The sequence below is a fragment of the Bos javanicus genome, chromosome 15, assembly GCF_032452875.1.
Source record: "Bos javanicus breed banteng chromosome 15, ARS-OSU_banteng_1.0, whole genome shotgun sequence".
NCBI lineage: Eukaryota > Metazoa > Chordata > Mammalia > Artiodactyla > Bovidae > Bos > Bos javanicus.
The window spans coordinates 49,974,039-49,993,364 of NC_083882.1; the positions used below are offsets into that span (position 1 = coordinate 49,974,039).

Sequence of the window (19,326 nt, forward strand, 5' to 3'; positions counted from 1 at the left end):
TTTCCCTTATTGTCTTTTCTCTTATTCAATTTCAAATGAGAAAGCTCCTCAGTGGTTGCCAACTCCAAAACTGAGAGATATGTTTATTTCTGCCCCCATGCCATCTTCTAGGTGTTAGGACTTCTAGTCCTTTTTAGCTCCCTGGCCTACATTTGAATTAGGCAAACAGCATAGTTATGAGAAGTTATACATCTATATATTTCCTAACAGAAGTGAACTTATCTGCTTAATTATCTCTCTAGTCATCTTGGAATATGAGTGATAAAATATGCACTTATTATTTTGCAGGCTCTACTCCCTGTATTTTCAGCTGTTTTTCCTTGTTTTGATTTGTATCTCTCCATGGGCAAATGTGCTGCCACTGTTGCTCTTACATAGCTGGTGTCCTCAGAATTAACAGTGGTACTTGTCAGCACGACACAATTTAGCTATATATTGCTAAATTCTGATACCTCCAGAACTCTGAAGTTTGAACTTATAAGATGGAAAGGATGGAGAAAAGAGGCAATGTTTGAAGGAGAAATGAGATATTGGTTGAAAGAGGATGGTTGAAAGAGGTTCAAAATAGTTACCTTCCATAGGAGGAAGGTGGCTCTTAATTTTAACATAATCTGAGGAGACAGATGCAGAATGTGTCCTAATTTAGAACCTTCTGCTATCACTTTTAGAGTTCTCATTCTGTGGAAAAAGAGTCTAGACTATGTGGAATTAAAATTATTCATCAAAGCATGCTAATTGATGTGGCACCGTGGACAGTCAAGTGAAATTTAGGACAGAGTCTTGTGTTCTCTTCATTCTGTAATGTCACTGCCATTTCAAGGGACAATTGACACTTGAATATGAGTTTGAACTGCACAAGTCCACTTGCACACTGTTCTTTTCAATAAATACATGTACTGCTACTACATGATCCAGGGTTGGTTTCATGTACAGACGTGGAACTGAGGATACAGATGGCTGACTAAGGGATTTGAGCATCTGAGGATTTTACTATCCATGGTGGGTCCTGGCACCAATCTTCCATGCATACTGAGGGAACACTGTATTTCACAAATGAAAGTATTAGTCACTTAGTCATGTCCAGCTCTTTGTGACCCCATGGACTACAGCCCAGCAGGCTCCCCTGTCCATGGAATTTCCCAGGCAAGAATACTGGAGTGGGTTGTCATTTCCTTTTGCAGGAGATCTTCCTGACCCAGGGATCAAACCCAGGTCTCTTGTATTGCAAGAGGATTCTTTTCCATCCGATCCACCAAGGAAGGCCCATTTCACAAATAGTCTTGAACAAATTAATTTTCAAGAGGGTTAATACAGTTAAGGTTACCATCATCTGATTGTGAATTTACTTATGTTACAATTTTTTCTTTATCTTAAAGGTCCAGAGTGCTTCAGAACCAAGACTAAACATCTTATCTGTGAATCCTCTGACTCACAGAAGTAGAATAAATATCTCTACCTCTTTGTTCATAAACCTTTTACCGCATTGATCACATGGGAAATTAATCACTGGTTTATATCAGTTTCTCCCCATTAGAATGTTAATTTGAAATTAGGAATTACGTCCTATTTATCATTTTATTTTTAGAGTATAAAAATTTTTCAAGATTTATATTTATTAATAAATGAAGTTATCAGTAAATAAATGGTCATATGAATATGAAAGTATAGACATATTCTGCAACTGAACACAGCCCGTATTTTTCATCATGTCACTGCCAAACAACATCAGCTTTCATCCCAGTACCTTTCTTCTCATTGGCATTCCAGGGATGGAGGCCATCCACACTTGGATATCAATGCCCTTCTGCCTTATTTATTTAACTGCTCTCCTGGGAAATTTCTCCATTCTCTTTATTATCAGAACAGACTCCAACCTGCATGAGCCCATGTACTTCTTCCTCTGTATGCTCTCTGTGGCCGACTTGATCCTTTCCACTACTGCTATGCCCAAAATCCTCAGCATTTTTTGGTTCCATGACAGGGAGATCTATTTTGAAGCCTGCCTTGTTCAAGTATTTCTCATTCACTCACTATGCAGCATGGCCTCAGGGTTTATCTTGGCCATGGCCTTTGACAGGTACGTGGCAATCTGCAATCCTCTGAGACATTCCATTATCCTGACATACAGAGTCATCCAGAACTTGGGGCTGGCTATCGTCTTCCGTGGAGTCGTGCTTTTCTGTCCTCAACCCTTTATGCTTTGGTGGCTTCCCTACTGCAGAACTAATGTCATCCCTCATACCTACTGTGAATTTATGGCTCTGATCAAGCTGTCTTGTGCAGAGACCAGGATCTGCAGAACATACAGCCTAACTGCTGCCTTCCTCACTGGAGGTTTAGATTTCCTATTAATCCTCTGTTCCTATGTTGTCATCCTTTACACTGTCTTCCATCTTCCATCCAAAGCTGCTCGGCTCAAGACCCTGGGCACTTGTGGATCCCATGTGTGTGTGATCCTGGTGGCCTATACTCCAGCCTTTTTCTCCTTCTTTACTCACAGATTTGGACATAATGTAGCTCCTCATATTCACATCTTTGTGGCTAACATCTATATCCTTGTTCCACCCATGGTGAACCCAATGATCTATGGCATAAGAACCAAGAGGATCAGAGAACAATTCCTCCAGGTTTTGACTTCTCACAAATTCTAAAACAATCAACTCTTTCTGTAACAATTTTCTAATATTTATGAAGAAAAGAGATATTAACCCTCTTTCTAGAAGACTGAATCTCTACACCTGCTATTTGTAATATAAAGTATTAATTAGCACTGACTAGACTTATTCTTAAAAAACTTGCTTTAGATGATAGCTGACATAGATGATTTATTTTTAATATATTTGCTTGGTAATGAAATGTCTCCACAATTACGTCATCTTATTCACTATGTTCACTCATATAAGGTTACTCTGTTGTTCAGTTTTATTAGCTTTATTAGAAGTGTTGTTACTGACTTACTACCTCTGACTTTCATTAAGCTGCCATGCATTTGTAGGTTTCAGTGAACAGGGCTATCTATATCTCTGCAACAGTAAGACTGAACTTATTTTAACTTCATAACATTGGAAATTGAGATGGTTTTTAGCAAAATGTCTTCGGAGAAAGCAGATGCAAATTTTAAAAACTGTCATGATATGTCTTCCAGAGGCCTTCCTGTAATCTCTTTGTAACATATTCTTACATGTTTAACTTATTTAATTATGTTGCTACAATCCTTTGAAACTTTCTAAGTAATATACATTCCCACAAATACTCCTCCAGAATGCTTAATGATTTTATAATTGCCCCACCATTTTTCCTATTTTTGTTTCTTCAGTTTCAAGTCGATTCAGTATATTCTTTGAAAATGTCTATAGCTCTCTCTCCCATTAATTGATTATCTTCCATACACTAATCTTATTTGCTACCAAACTATACTGTAAAATAGAGAAATATTCTCTCTTGGCATTTCCTCATAATAATCTTTCTTGCTACTATTGACTCATATTTGTATAGAATATTGTGTAGGATTATTCATTAACGGTCTGTAAGTCATCATGGGTACACCAAGTCATTATGAGTATATATTACAATTATGTTTCCATTAAGATCTAAACTCTTCCTGATTATTATTCAAATAGTTTTGTCATCAGGACACAGTAGTATATTTTATCAATCTCTTCTCAGTCTGAGTACCTCTCTCAGTTACAGTTATTCAAAATCATGCCACTTTTTCTCTTTGATTTTTAATTAATTCTTTCTAAGCAAGCGGGTTATTAGGTATTGGGTACTACCTGACCCACTTCTATTGACTGTCCTATGATTTCACACTTACTCCCTCAAAATGAAAGTGTAACTCTGTGCTACTATTTCTGATTATCTAAACTTATGTTATTGTTGTCCATTTCAAATTGTCTTATTTAATATGGAAAAGACCAGAATATCTAAAATTCTGAGAGGTAATAAAAGGCAGCATTTAAAACAACTGGCTCTCAAGCCATACTGCTCAGCTGACTCCAACAAACACTTACTAGCTGTGTTGATCCTCATCAACTTATGCCACCTGTCTGCCTCAGTTTTCTGAATGGTAAAATGGAGAAAATTGATAATAGCTATTTCAGAATATAATTCTAACACTTAAAAGAATGCCTGTTGTAATTTGGTTCCACTGGGGTTAATTTATCAAGAGCTTAAAATTTAAGCCTAGAATTAAGAAACATTATCCAGCAAGAATGTTTAAATTGGAATCCAGTAAATTGGAAATAATTTTACCATTTGTGATCTATTTTCATTAATTTCGAAACCAAATGATTAGAATTTGGCAGTGAATAAAAAATAGATTCAAAGAAAAGGAAAAGGGTCCAATTAGAAAAGCTGGGCTGATAAGTTCTTAGAACCATCATCATAGTTATGCTTATATTGAACTTACACAGGTCTACATAAAAAGAAAATGGGGCTTTCACTCATGGGTCAGCTCTTATAGGTAGTTTTTATTTGTGTGAATTTTATTTAATATTGAAGGACTATCTTCACTTATTTCTACATCAATGACAACACATATTCTGGAGTAGTCAGGAAGCTAAGCTACCAGTCACACTGTAGTTCAGACAGGTGCTTAACTGAAGAAGATTCATTCAGTGAATGAATACTTGAATTCTACTATGGCCCAGACATGTGAGCAGTAACACACAAGATTAATATGCAGCACACAGGCCCCTTGAATTATATAATGTGTATCTTGGAAGGAAGGGGCATTTGATAAGGTGCTTAAAATAAGTGATTTAACACACAGTGAGAAAATAATTTCACATTATGGAAAAATAATATAAAAAATATAATTAGTGCTCTGCAAGAACAGAAGAGGGTTCTTCTCTAGAGGGTGTATTCATATTCCCTCTCAGAATAAAATATAGTGAAATAAATAAATAAATAAATAATATAAATAAATAAAATAAAATATAGTGAAAACATTTTTTGAAAAGGTGGGAAAAAATTCATGCAAAGGAAAAAGTAAAAAGACCTGAAGGTAGAGAATAGGTTAAGGACAATTAGAAGAACTGTGCTTGGGGAACAAAATGGACAAAGGAAAGAGTCATAACATATGCATTTGGAGAAGGCTACAAAAACCAAAACCATTAATCATAATTCTTCAGAGTACAGAATTGTGTGACCATCCTGGGGACCACTGATGACATGGAAAAATGACAATGAAATTAGAACATCATTATCCATTAACTTAAGGTAAAGCTGGAAAGTCAGAGGACATCCTTGAAAGAAGGTGACTGACTTTCATTACCATACTTGGAGAGCTGAGAATGCTTAGAAATAGTGAAGCTCCAGGGAAGGTGAAATTCTCAGACCGAGTAAGTTTTCTATGCCGCTTCAGGGCCATGTTTGGGAAAGAGTGGGACAGCGAGTCATAAAATGAAGATATCTGAGCTGACACACCTAAAAATTTTGAAACTTTTGCTTAAAAAATAAAAGAAAATGACAATATCAATAATCGGGGGGGCACATTAAAAGTTGGTTGGGGAAATCTTATTGATATAGGAGCAATCCCCTATGATACAACATTTTTTGTAAGAACCTTTGAAATGATACTACTATGTGGCTAGTTTGATTCTTGGAAATTTTATTTTACTAACTGAAATAAAGATGCTAGAAATGCCATCATCTCACATAACACAGAAATGTATAAAAACACTCAGAGATCTGGATATGATTGAAAGAACAAATTATAAAATGCCAATAAACCAGTAGCCAATTATATGTTATGAAAGGCAGTAGAGAGGATTTATCAAGTGAATCCAGAAGTAATACACTGATGAGAGAGGGACTGCCACCACTGAGAATCTAGTGATGACTGGCCTCTATAGCCTGGAATAAAGGAGGCACGTACTATTAAGGACTGTATGCCTGCTCAGTTGTATCTGACTCTTTGTGACCCAGTGGTCTGTAGCCCACCAGGCTTCTCTTGTCCATGGAATTTTCCAGGCAACAATACTGGAGTGGATTGCCATTTCCTTCTCCAGGGGAATCTTTCTGACTCAGGGATTAAACCCACATCTCTTGTATCTCCTGCATTGGCAAGTGGGTTCTTTAGAAGCTGAGTCACCAGGGAAGCCCTTACGTACCATTATAGAACTAGGAAACACAAGATAAAATAATATCACCTTAATAGAACTTAGTCACATGAAACAAGGTGGTAAGTTTTTCTTTGTAGTGAAAGTGAAGGGCACAGTAATGGTCAAGGGTCCTGATGCAGAAAGAAATATGGAGATGGTTAATATAATATGGCACTCCTGGGGGCAGATAAATGTCATCTAAAAAAAAAGAAAAACGGTATTCTTCAATATATACAACCAAAAGAAACCAAAGATAGGTCATCAGGAGGCTGAGGGCAACTACTTCAGTGGAAATGTCACAATACTTTGCTCAGTTTTCAACTTGAGACAATTTCCAGATCCAGAATCCAGATGGAGACTACAAGAGAAGCTGTGTTTCCAAGAGCAAGAATATTGCAATAGTATTGCAAGTTTTCTTGGAAATGAATCTCCTAGTCCTTCTACAAAGGAGTCCAGTCTTAATACAAAGATATTTGTAGCTGACATGATACCACAAACTCAAAGTATCATTATACCCCCTAATCACAATGAGAAAAAAAAAAAAAAACAGGGAAAAGGCTAAAATGGAGGCCTGTTTAAACATTGATTCACAGAGGAATCAAAATCCAATCACATTCACAAAATCCAGTAATCATTTACTCCCTTCTCAAAACTATAATTTAAAAGGACATATGTAGCAGATAGCAGAAACTCCACATTCATTTCTTGAACAATGGGTGAGACTGTACAAGAGAAGATTAAGTGAGAGGCTTTCCAGCGGTCCTTCTGCAGATAGTAAATAAAAACAACATTGCTTCTTGTGAGGAAAGGTAGAGAACAAATTACTCATTGCAAACATAAATGTTGAAGAATGATTACCCTATTCATATCCTCATTTAATTCACCAATCTGGTCCCCACACAAGTCTAACACAGTCAAACGTTTTGTCTCTATTTAAACAAACCATGAAGGTGGAGAGGGAGTTAAAGGACTACTGAAAACACAACCAATGAATGGCACCAACTGCACTACTGTGCTGCAAGTTTTTTTTTTTCTTTTGTTTGTTTGTTTTTGCTAGATTCCTCAGGTATATAACAGATGGACATTGATCTGGCAGATTCATTATTTTCCAATTCTATTAGGAAGAAAGTTAAACAGTTCACATACACGGGGGGAAAAGAACAAACGTGGCATAAAAACTCAGGCATGCCCAGGACTTGTTAATTCTCCTACTGTTCTGATACAGTTCAAAGGACCCTGAACAATCAATAGATTCTGGAGAATATAAAACTAGTTTATTTTAATGAAATAGTTGAACCATTAATGGAAATTTTATTGGAGGCCTTGGTAAGACACATTTGTTTCAAACAGTGGGAAATAAACCTTATGAATATTAAATAGCCTATCTCATCAGTGAATTTTTAAAAAGCCTATTTATTGCTCTGAGATATTTTTTTTAAAAGACATGTTTTAAAATAAAGGATGAATGTTTGCATCTCACACCTCCCATCGCCAAAATAAAGCACAATTTCTGGTACACCTTTTCATCTACTACGAACAACTTGTACCATGCTTGGGATTGTATCTTCAAAGCATTTATGAAGTGACAGGAAAGACTTTAAGCTTTGTGCTAGTTCCAAAGCAGGAAAGTTATGAAGCAGGCCTTGGCTGCATCATACAGAGCCCAACAGTTTGTGATACATACAACCTGGCAGTGTCTACCGGATTAAAACATTTGTGGTAGAAAGATATCCTGTGGAATTTATGGTCAGCTCTAATAAGGTACAGGCACTGCAGACCTCTAGGGTTGTTGAGTAAAGCCATGGCATAGCGGCAGAATTTTTACCCCCCAAAACAGGGGGCTTCTCTCTTGCCTGTGGCGAATACAGGTTATTGCCCTTCCCTTGCGCGCAATACAGAGTTTCCAAAATCCAGGAAAAGAATAATAATAATAGTAATAATACTATTTCTACCTCTGTCAGGCAAATTGCTGAGATGAACCTGGAGCAGGAGCACCCAGAGCAAGCAGGCTTCCACTTCTCACCAATTGCGTATGCCCAGGACTCTGAGTGGGTGGAGTCGGGTGCTAGGGCTAACGCGATTGACTAACGGAAACGGTCCTCTCCACCAATGAGGAGGTGCGGCAGGATAGAGGGGCGGGGCCTGGCGGTAGCGCTCCTGGGAAGTCTCTGGCCGTCCAGGCAACGAAAGAAAGGTCTTGAAAGTTGTTAGCTGCGGTGGAAGCGTGGCTGGATGCTGCAGGCAGGTGAGAGCAGTGCTAAGGAAGGGAGAAGCAGAGTAGGATCCATTCCGTCCACTCTGTAAGCCAACTCTTTCTTGGCTTTTGGAGCCCTATCGCACCCCTCCATACCCGCAGCTTGGATCCAGCCCTGCCCTGTCACCCCTGGCTCTTCGCCCTTTTATTCTTGAGCACCCCCTTTTCTGGCTCACTCTCTTCCTCCATGCCTGCCCTTCTCCGCTGGCACTCTCTGGTCCTCGCCGCTGTCCCTCCACCCACATTTCTGTACCAGCCGCCTCTCTTTCCTCAGCTCTCCTTTCTGGTCGTCTTTCTTAGAACCCTTTTCTCGCATCTATAGTATCATTGGCTATTATCTGAGGTCACGGAGGAGGGGGCACACAAGGGGTGAGGGTCAGCCGGTGAATTTTGAATCTCCTAGAAGTGAACGCTGGATTTTCTGCAAAGCAGCCATTCGCTGAACCATTTCCCCTCACCTGTGGCCCTTTGTAATTTCTACAGGCTGTGGGCGGTCCCATTTAACTAAAAGCTAAGACTTTCAGTTAAACTTTCTCTTGGCAAAGTTACTGTGTTCATGAAGGGGGTAAATAAGGACATAGTTATGCTACTAGTATGATCCAAGAGCATGTAGAGGACTAAATGTTTTTAAAGTGTTTGATAGAAAATAGGGTCAAGGAAGACAAGCAGTCTTAAGTCCCTGCCCCAAAGTCCATTGTTAGTGTGTCAACCACAATCTCATCTCTGTCCATAGGAAAAATCTGGTCCTCATTGAAGCCAACCTGAGGATACAGAGAGGGGATTGAGCTACAGGAGCTCCATGCCTGAGGCCTGTGATCTCCATCTCTGTTCATAGCCTTTCTCCAATATTCACAGCCTAGCAAGGGCCTGGTCTGCTGCTGCTGCTAAGTCTTTCAGTCTGTCCCTCTCTTTGAGACGCCGTAGACAGCAGCCCACCAGGCTCCTCTGTCCCTGGGATTCTCCAGGCAAGAATACCGGAGAGGGTTGCAATTTCCACCTCCAAAGCATGCATGCATGCTAAGTTGCTTCAGTCGTGCCCGACTCTGTGCAACCCCATAGATGGCAGCCCACCAGGCTCCTCAGTCCACAGGATTCTCTAGGCAAGAATACTGGAGTGGGTTGCTATTTCCTTCTCCGGGCCTAGTCTAGGATGCAGTATATATTGTGGCAGTATTCTCCAGTCTGCAAAGAACAGCATTGCCCTTCTTGCTCCTTACATAGAACCTGAGTATTTCTTCCTCTGTGTTGCAAGATTTTATATAATATCAGTATGCATGAGGTTTTAGTGAGTTCTACTGAAGAAACTTATGGTTCAGTTCAGTTCAATTCAGTCGCTCAGTCGTGTCTGACTCTTTGCGACCCCATGAATTGCAGCACGCCAGGACTCCCTGTCCATCACCAACTCCCGGAGTTCAATCAAACTCATGTCCATCGAGTCGGTGATGCCATCCAGCCATCTCATCCTCTGTAGTCCCCTTCTCCTCCTGAGGAACTGTGGTGTTGGAGAAGACTCTTGAGAGTCCCTTGGACTGCAAGGAGATCAGCCCTGGGTGTTCTTTGGAAGGAATGATGCTAAACCTGAAACTCCAGTACTTTGGCCACCTCATGCGAAGAGTTGACTCACTGGAAAAACTTATGGGACTGTGTGAAAATATGCATTGAACAGTTTTACCATATATATTGCACTCATATGTTTCTTGCTGTGATGCTGTTTTTTTTTTTAATATCATTTTTTAGTAGTAGGGAAGCAAAGTTTCTACCCTATATTTTCCATTACTAATTTCTCCTTGAAATCCTTCACTAATTTTTTTTCCCCTTTCTTTGCTCCACCTCCCACCCCACCCCCCATCGTAATGAGTCTGACTGAGAGTCTTAAGAAGATATTTCATACTTGGCATTATGAAAAAGAATCTCCCTTCCCATGTGCTTCATTTTGGAAATAGACACTATTTTATGATTTATTTGGAGAAACTTCTAAACCAATTTGGAAAAGAATCCTTAGCTAACTAGGAGTTACTGTAACATGAAATTAACACAGATTTTTCTTTTTTGTTATTTTACTTGACCTTGTTAGGTACCAGAGGTACAGAGCACTTGACCATGGAATGAAATGTGATTCTGTGTCCAGACTACAAATTATTACCTAAATTCTCTCATATCAACTAAGTCATATGGCCCATCACAGTTCATTGTAAGATGGAAATTCTACCTTTTGGACCAGGTACAAAGAGGGCCAGAGGACACAAGTAATCACCATAAACCAGTTTCCCACTTGCCCCTGTCACCTATCACTTTTGTACCATCACTTCTCCAAGTCACATCTGTTGTCTCAGGATGATTTATTGTGACCAGCTGAAGGAAAAGAAAACAAGTCAAATTTGACTTCTGAGTGCATATATCAGTACAACCTTGAAATGGACTGCCTCTGTACTATAGCACCACTCTATTAGGATCAAGAGTGACCCTGAGAGATAATAATAAAGGGAAATACACCTGGCATTTGGAACCTCTGACTACAGCAAGTACACCCAATAGTTATAGCTTCAAGTGGTATTCCTGGTCATACATTTTGTGTTAAAAAAGTGCCCGGAGGTAAAAAATGTCTACAGACTCCTAGGAAGTTTGAAAAAATAATTAGTTAGAAGGCTGGATGGAGAAATAATGGAACCTTGGCAAAAGGAAATCTGGGAAAGAAATGTGTGGTTAACTCAAATCAGAGGGCACAAGTGTAAAGATGTTTACATTTACCGTTAATATTCAGCAGAGAGCACTGAGCACAGAAGGAACGTGGCACAACCATTAGGATGGATTGACTGGCAGTCATCATCTGTCACTGGTCACCTCCAGTGCTAGAACAAATGCCAAATGTGTGCAGTAGACTTGGGAGTAGAGATGGAGGTTTTGCATGGTCTCAATTCCTTGGGTTCCCACATACAAAGGCTATTCTTGCTACTGCTACTGCAGAGTGTCCTACCTTCCAGACAGAGCTGATACAATTCCATCCTCTGAGAAGACCATCCAGACATTTAATAGCACATTAGTTACACTGTACCTCTTTCATTCTGAAAGGATCTACAGTTCATCATGATTGGAACTGACATATATTCAGCCAGTTTTCTTTATGAGATTACCTTCTCTGCTTGCAGGACCTCAGTCAGCAAAGCTAACTGAGTGTTCAAAAAATAATTTATATGCAAGAAAAGGACCTTATAAACTATCACATCAAACAAAGTTTACAGTAATGGGGTGAAGCTGTGGGCACATGGCCATGGCATCCACTGGTCTTCTTACATACCACAGGACACAGAAGTTGTATGCCTAACTGAGTGATGAAACAGGTTTTGAAGGTGCTTCTGAGTTGCTGATTTGGAGATAATACCAGCAAAGATTGGATGTCTTGATGCAAGACAGAGCAAATGCCCTAAGTGAGTGGGTTGATATCTGTAGTGCCACTGGATCAGGTAGGAGAATTTCTCCAAACCATTTATTGAAAAGTGTTGAGGATTTTTTCCCCGGGACTTGGAAGCGATGAACCTGAAAGAATGACACTCGGACAGTCTCTTGCAAGGACTGACAAGTTTATTTCTGCAGTCAAGCTTTTTTATAGAAGCAGGAACAAAGAGCTTAAAGTATGCGGCCAGCAGAGCGCATACAGAGTTAACACATAATCAGTAGAAACATTTCAAGGACAGCGCGCTCTAAATGACTCATGGACTTCTCCCACAACCTGCTCTCACAAGTAACATCCCTATTTATTATTAACTCTTGGGGCCGAGCATAACCAAAGGCAGGAGATGTCTTTCTGTCTGTAGTGTAAAGCCGAGTACTTCTGGCCCTTCGCCATTTTCCCAAGGACTTTCTCCTTTTACAGCTATTTTGCACTACGCTTCCCAACATATCTTCCTTTTGTTTTTAAATTAAGCACGGCAGTGGCTAGTTGGACTCCGTTGTGGGAGGCACGGAGTCTTGAGTAGAGACTTCTGTATCCTATAATCAAGGACAAAAAGAGCAGGTTGATTAATACATATATAAAAATATTGCTTCCTGAAAGCCAAGCTCTACGGTTTAGAGATGATAGGGTTTTGGTTAAACTATCATAGAATTGAGTACTATACAATTCCCTAGGTACCCTAACTTGAAAATTAGCAACTTGTTGTTTCAACAAATTGATGTCTAAACTTGAGTTATTTGTGAGATCCTGCAAATGCGCCTTAACCTCATTCCAAGGATATTCAGTGCTATTATAGGGCATGTTAGTCAGACAAAAAGAAGTAAAATTCCAGTGACAGCCTATACGTGTTTGGAAAGTCAATTGCTGCATTTGATCTCCTAAGTAGATAACCACATTGTAACTCATTAATCCGTGTTTGTAAATGCTGATCTATTTGAGCTTGTCAAGTCCACAGATCATGAGAGCCTTTGTGCCAAGCAGTGATAAAATCATGATTTCATATAGAATTATGTAAAGCCATACCAGACAAAGTTCCTACAGTCACAATGGAGATAAGGCTTAAGATGCCTGCAATAATCCACCCAAGGATGTGCTTAGATTGCCTAAACCCAGTTTTCAACAGTACAGAAAGAAATACAGAATCAGTCCAAGGCTCAGTTAAATTTACGGGAAGCCATAACTCAGATCTTTGTTTAACTAGTGCAATGCTAGCATTGTGATATGAAATGGTGTGATTAAGGCAGGTATACAATGCACATGCAGTACAATTGACAATCTTGGCCAATAAGTCAATATCAAAATGCCCTACAATAAACAAGTACAGAAGGTGAACACACGATTGAATATAGCCAGTACTATTGTATAGGAAGGTGTAATTAGAAGGGTGAAACACACCCATAGTCCCATAAACATTAGCAAAGTGCTCTAAAGCTGTTGGAATTTTCCAAGTGTGCCATTGCTTTGGCCCCACAACGGGGACGACAATCCTAGGTCATGGGGGTGATAAAGCCCCCGTTATACCAATTCAGCAATATGTCCTTATCAGTCCAGAAACTTGTCTTAGATTTATGAAAGCCTCCAATGCTTGATCTATTAAACCAGGAGCAATTATGATGTTCCTCCTGCTCTTCAGAACAGTTTACATTGCCAGAAACAGCATATCTGGAGTCATAGGAGTTCCAGTACTCTTCAGTGTCTGCTCAGCCTGATGAGTCATGTTTTCACTTGAGCCCATGTCAGGTAAGGATTCAGATGATGGTGTTTCCTCATTGGCTCCTCCAGGGTCATTGACGAGACCCTTCACGTCAACTTTGTCACTTCCCAAGGGAGTCCGGTTTTGGGGTACTTCTCGGTAGCGGACATGGCGAAGGGGAACCCAGATTTCCTCTCCATCTGCAATGACAAGACCATAAGCCTTGCCTAGGAGTCGTAAGATTCCTGGCAGCCACTGATTAAATTGCTTATACCATATTGGTGTATTGATTTCTAATTTGCTGTTTTTGTCTTCTGCAAAATGTCTATCTGGATGAGTATCAGAATTATTTTTTGTTAAGTTTAAAAAATTCAGGGAATAAAGAGTTAAAGATAATAGTAATTGAGGGTTCATAGGATAAGAAGTGTATCTCCTTTTCCATATTCCCCCTTTCTGTTTTAGTAAATGAGTTTTTAGGGTGTGGTGGGCTCTTTCGATAATGGCTTGCCCCTGAAGATTATAGGGTATTTCTGTAATGTGTGTGACGTTCCATTCTGATAAAAATGAACGAAATGAATGCGAGGTGAATGCAGGTCCATTGTCTGTTTTCAAGACAGAAGGAATCCCCATAATGGGGAAGGTGAGTAAGAGTGCAGAAATGGCATGTTTGCTGGATTCTGAAGAGACAGGTACTGTCCAGATAAAGTTGGAAAATGTATCTATTGAGACAAAAAGTAAAGAAAATTTTCTTTAAGGAGCAGTGAGTGAAATCAGATTGCTAAAGGGAATTAGGTTGTTGCCCCTGGAGATTAAGTCCTGAAATCATAGTTCATAAGTGCAGAGGGGTGTTGTCATCACAGGTTTTAATAATATGCCATGTTTCAGTGAGAGGAATATGGTATTTAGAGTGCAATCTGTTAGCATTGGTTGAATACTAGCATGTTCATCATTGGCAGATGTAAAAATGGGAGCTATGAATCTGTCAACAGAATCATTTCTTGCGACCAGAGGGCCAGGTAAACCTGAATGAGCACGTATATGTGCAATAAAGAAAGGTTCTATATGTGAGCGAATTAAAGCTTGAGTCTGTGAAAAGAGAGTATATAATTCTTCATCTAGGTTGTATAAAAAGGCAGTAACAAAATCAGGAAAAAGGGAATCAAGGTATTTGGAATCAGTATATACTGATTGAAGTTGAAGGATAATGGTTGAAGCGACAAAAGAGCATATAAAGCATACAACTCAACTCTTTGTATTGAAGAATAGGTAGTGGGTAATTTCTCTTTGATATCAGGGCTGACAATCCTTGCTATGCCTTTCTTGTTGCCATCAATGAAATAGGTGGGTGCATTGATAATAGGCTGGGATACAATGATATTAGTTACAATGAATTTAGTACATTGTAGAAAGTCCTATAATTTTCCTTTCGGTAAATGAAATGAGATAACATTCTGAAAATCACTTAATGCCATTTGCATGGTCAGGTTATACTGTAAGGCAATTTGCAATTCCTTTTTTGTCAAGGGAACATGTATTGCATATGGATCAAATCCAGTCAAAGTTTGTACATGGCTTCTTCCTGACACAATTAAGTGCCCTATTTTCTCAATATATGATACAGTTTTTTTTTAGACTGTTTAGTGCGTAAATATACCCATTCTATTGGGCTATGTTGAGCTATAATTGCCGTGGGCAAATGTTCTGTGGGGAATATATATAAAGAAACTGGTTGATCATAATCTAGCCGAGTTGAAAAAGATTGTTGAATGCGTTTCTCCACTAAGGCCAGTTCTTCTTTGGCCTCTTTTGTTAGCTGCATAGGGCTATTAGAGTCAGGGGATCCCTCTAAAATTTTAAATAGATTTTGTAAGGCATAGGTGGGGATGCCGACAGATGGCCACAGCCAATTAATATCTCCTAGCAATTTTTGAAAATCATTCAGCATGTGTAGAGATTGCACAGAAATTTGAGTTTTTTGAGGTTTGATTTTTAGATTCTTCCATAACATGTCCTAAATAATTAAAGGGTGCTTTCCACTGAATTTTATCTGGTGCTGCAAGCAGGCCATGATTTTGAAGAGTAGTAGTAACTTCATTATATAACAGTTGCAAACAGAATTCAGATTCCATAGAAAGAAGTATATCATCCATGTAATGAATTATAAACTCAGTAGGATACTTATCTCTAATGGGTTGTAATAAAACAGATATGAGATATTGGCAAATGGTAGGGGAGTTCATCATTCCCTGAGGTAGCACCTTACGTTGGAATCTTTTAACAGGAGCCATGTGATTTATAGAAGGAACTGAAAAGGCAAAATGTTTTCTATCTTTAGGGTGCAAAGGTATAGTAAAAAAGCAGTCTTGTAAGTCAATAATAACTATAGACCATCCTTTTGGTACCATAGAAGGGGAGGGCAGTCTGGGTTGTAAGGGCCCCATAGGTAACATGGTATTATTAACATTTCTTAAATCTATCAACATTTGTCATTTTCCTGACTTCTTTTTTATTACAAAAACAGGGGAATTCCACGGGGAAAATGAAGGTTCTATATGAGCTTTTTGTAATTGTTCATTAACTAATTGCTGCCAATTTTTCTTTAGTTAGGGGCCATTGAGGTGTCCATACTGGGGTATCAGATTCCCAATCGAGGGGCAGCGGTGTTAACTCAATGGCCCCCATTAAAAGATTCATTTAAAGAAATTGTGGCTTTCGTTTGTTCAAGAAAATCTTGTCCTCATAAATTGATTGGGATATTAGTAATATATGGTTTAAGATAAGCTACAATTTGATCAGGGTCATACACTTGTAAATAGGATGCATTGACAAAAGTGTGTGGCATCAGCTTTATTTACTCCTAATAGTCTAGAAAGAGCCATAACCTTACCCCAGTAGAGGGGCCATTCTGCAGCTCTAATGATTGAAATGTCAGCTCCGGTATCTAACATGCCTGTGAAAAAATTTTCCCCGTATGCGTAAAGTAAGCATGGGTTTCTGATATTCCTTTAATAAGGTGGATAGTGCAGCAGTAAAGTTGGTACTGCCAAAGCCTCCCTGCCAAACTTTATCAGATGCCTTCATTGGTTTGACATATGGTGAAAGTAATAATTGTGCAAAATGTTCCCTTTTTTGTAAGTATACATTTCCCATTTTCAAACATTTACCATAATATGTATTTCCCCTTCATAATCTTCGTCCATAACACTGGTCAATACCATTAAACCTCTCATTGTGCAGCTACTACGTCCCAAAATCAGTCCCACTGTCTCAGGTGGAATTGGGCCATAATGTCCAGTGGGAATTTTGTGGGGGTTGTATAATTCTATTAGTTCCATATCATAAGGACTAGGTATATTAATGCAAGCACTCTTAGATGTAGCTGCTTGTAGCGTCGTAACACTAGGTCCTCCTTTTGTAGTGGGGCTAGAGGATGGCCCCTTTATTAGTTTCCCTGTTGTTTGTATTGTGCATCGGGGTTCAAGGTGTTTCCATCCTTATCAAATTTAGAATGACATTCATTCAGCCAATGGAACCCCCTTTTACATCTTGGACATACTCCTGGGGGTCTCTTCTTATTAGAAGTAGTAGTATTTTTTCCGGCCTGTGTTGGCAGGCAACACTGTTTTTTCATATGGCTGAGCTTCCCGCAGTTCAAATATTTGGCATTAGCAGTTTTTTGTACATTAAAGGTTTCTAATGCCACAAATTTTGTTCTATGGGACATAGATCCGATATCCTTATATGCTTTCAAATATTCCATAAGAGAGCCAGTCTCTCGAATTGGTCTAAGCATGGATTGACATTCCTCATTAGCATTTTCAAAAGCAAGTTGTTTTAAAATAATATTTTGTAAAGTCACATCCTTAATAGATTTCTCAATTGCATCCTTTAGTTTTCCTATAAACTGAGAATATTCCTCTTCATGTCCTTGAATAATCTTAACAAATGAACCATCAGAGTTAGTGCTATCAACTTTTGTTTATGCCCTGCAGGCAGTTTCTTTAATGAAAAGTAACACCTCAAGGGTAACATTAGCTAATTGCGCCATTATATTGGCCATAGTCCCTGTTCCAGTCAGTATATCATAGGTTAAATTGGCAGGGTTACCATGAGATTGCTGGTCAATCATCAGCTGTTGGGCCTCATCAACATTTGCCACTGCAGTAATTGTTGAGGATTTAAAACCATCTTTGCTACTTGAAAAAAAATCATATGGCATCCAACAGTCAGCCCATCTTTGAGAAATTCTATACAGTAAGGAGAAGTAGGTCCATACAGAGTGCATGCTTTCTTAAAGCTAGACAACATGCCAAAATCTAGATTAGCCCAAGTATTTTGGGCAGGTTGATTAAATTGCATTGGGAAAGCGAAAGTGCAAGCAGGCATCTCCTGAGGAGGAGTGAAATGATTAGTACGAGCAAAGTTAGCAATTGCTGTTACAGGCGGAGCAGAAGGAAAAACCTTAGATTTGGGCTGTCCATTGAATGAAATGACCTCCATTCTAAGTGGCTTCAGTTTTGACATATCCTGTATATATATGTCTCTAAGTTGTTTTTCTAAGGATTATGTGTGATTGAACATAACGTTCTTATATTTCAAAGCACATTGCATATGTTGTTCCTTAAGCTCATATTCATGTAAAGATTGAATAGTTTTTACTTCCAAATCAATGTTATGTCCTTCAATTTGTTCTATGATAGCCTGTATGAGTGACCAGATAACCCTTGCCGATATGCTCGCAAAACATTATTCTTAACCCTTTTCTATATGTCTAGATTGAGTGTCCCCTCTTCTGGGAACCATGAATTGTTCCAGTAAAATATGATAGCAGTCGTTCAACTGATCTCTTGAAACATTAACACTGTTTTGTTTCAAAAAATGATGCATTATAGAAATGAAAGGAATTTTACTGCTATGTTGTCCCATCCTGCTTACCTCTTTCTGCAGGGACTCGTCGCTTTGTTCAGCCTTTCTCTCAAGTCCCTGTTCGTGGCGCCACTTGTTGGGGATTTTTTCCCCGGGACTTGGAAGCGATGAACCTGAAAGAATGACACTCGGACAGTCTCTTGCAAGGACTGACAAGTTTATTTCTGCAGTCAAGCTTTTTTATAGAAGCAGGAACAAAGAGCTTAAAGTATGCGGCCAGCAGAGCGCATACAGAGTTAACACATAATCAGTAGAAACATTTCAAGGACAGCGTGCTCTAAATGACTCATGGGCTTCTCCCACAACCTGCTCTCACAAGTAACATCCCTATTTATTATTAACTCTTGGGGCCGAGCATAACCAAAGGCAGGAGATGTCTTTCTGTCTGTAGTGCAAAGCCAAGTACTTCTGGCCCTTCACCATTTTCCCAAGGACTTTCTCCTTTTACGGCTATTTTGCACTACGCTTCCCAACAAAAAGATAATGCTTTCCACATTGTATGTTGTTCTTGATTCTCTTCTCATACATCAGTTGCCTATACATGGGTGGGTTTATTGCTGGGCTCTCTTTCATGTGTCTGTATTTCTGATTTGTGCCAGTACTATACTGTTCTGATTATTGTAGCTCTGTAATATATTTTAAATCAGGAAGGATGATCCTTCCAGTTTTGTTCTTCCTGCTCTAGAGTGCTTTGATATTTTTCCATCTACTTGGTTACATATATTCCTTACTATTCTATTGTTTTTGATGCTATTGCTTTTATATATAATTTTATATAAATTATAAAATATTAGGAAATTGTGCACTTCCATATAAATTTAAGGATTATTTATTTCTATTTCTGTGAAAATTCCACTGGAAATCTGAAAGGCAAGATTGCATTTAACTTGGAGATCAC

At 38.9% G+C, this 19,326-nt stretch overlaps 1 protein-coding gene, 2 long non-coding RNA genes and 1 pseudogene across 3 annotated transcripts; 2 read left to right on the forward strand and 2 right to left on the reverse strand.

Annotated features, from left to right (window-relative positions):
* LOC133226761 (olfactory receptor 51L1-like) overlaps positions 1 to 8,142 on the reverse strand; it is a 90,175-nt pseudogene extending 82,033 nt beyond the window's left edge.
* On the forward strand, positions 1,683 to 2,651 carry LOC133261025 (olfactory receptor 52E2-like). Its single transcript, XM_061439621.1, has one exon. It carries the CDS (start codon positions 1,707 to 1,709, stop codon positions 2,649 to 2,651), a length of 945 nt encoding a protein of 314 aa, XP_061295605.1. The 5' UTR covers positions 1,683 to 1,706.
* An 18-nt stretch (positions 8,143 to 8,160) lies between the features above and the next one.
* On the forward strand, positions 8,161 to 10,034 carry LOC133226762 (uncharacterized). The gene is made up of 2 exons (XR_009729623.1): positions 8,161 to 8,349; positions 9,733 to 10,034. It is a non-coding gene; the product is annotated as an uncharacterized LOC133226762 (long non-coding RNA).
* A 1,883-nt stretch (positions 10,035 to 11,917) lies between these two features.
* Positions 11,918 to 18,998, reverse strand: LOC133226763 (uncharacterized). Its single transcript, XR_009729624.1, has 2 exons — positions 18,438 to 18,998; positions 11,918 to 13,702 (listed from the first exon to the last, which is right to left on the reverse strand). It is a non-coding gene; the product is annotated as an uncharacterized LOC133226763 (long non-coding RNA).
* Between the last annotated feature and the right edge of the window lie 328 nt (positions 18,999 to 19,326).

Coding starts and splice junctions, on each gene's coding strand:
- LOC133261025 (XM_061439621.1), top strand. CDS start 1,707: ATGTCACTGCCAAACAACATCAGCTTTCATCCCAGTACCTTTCTTCTC.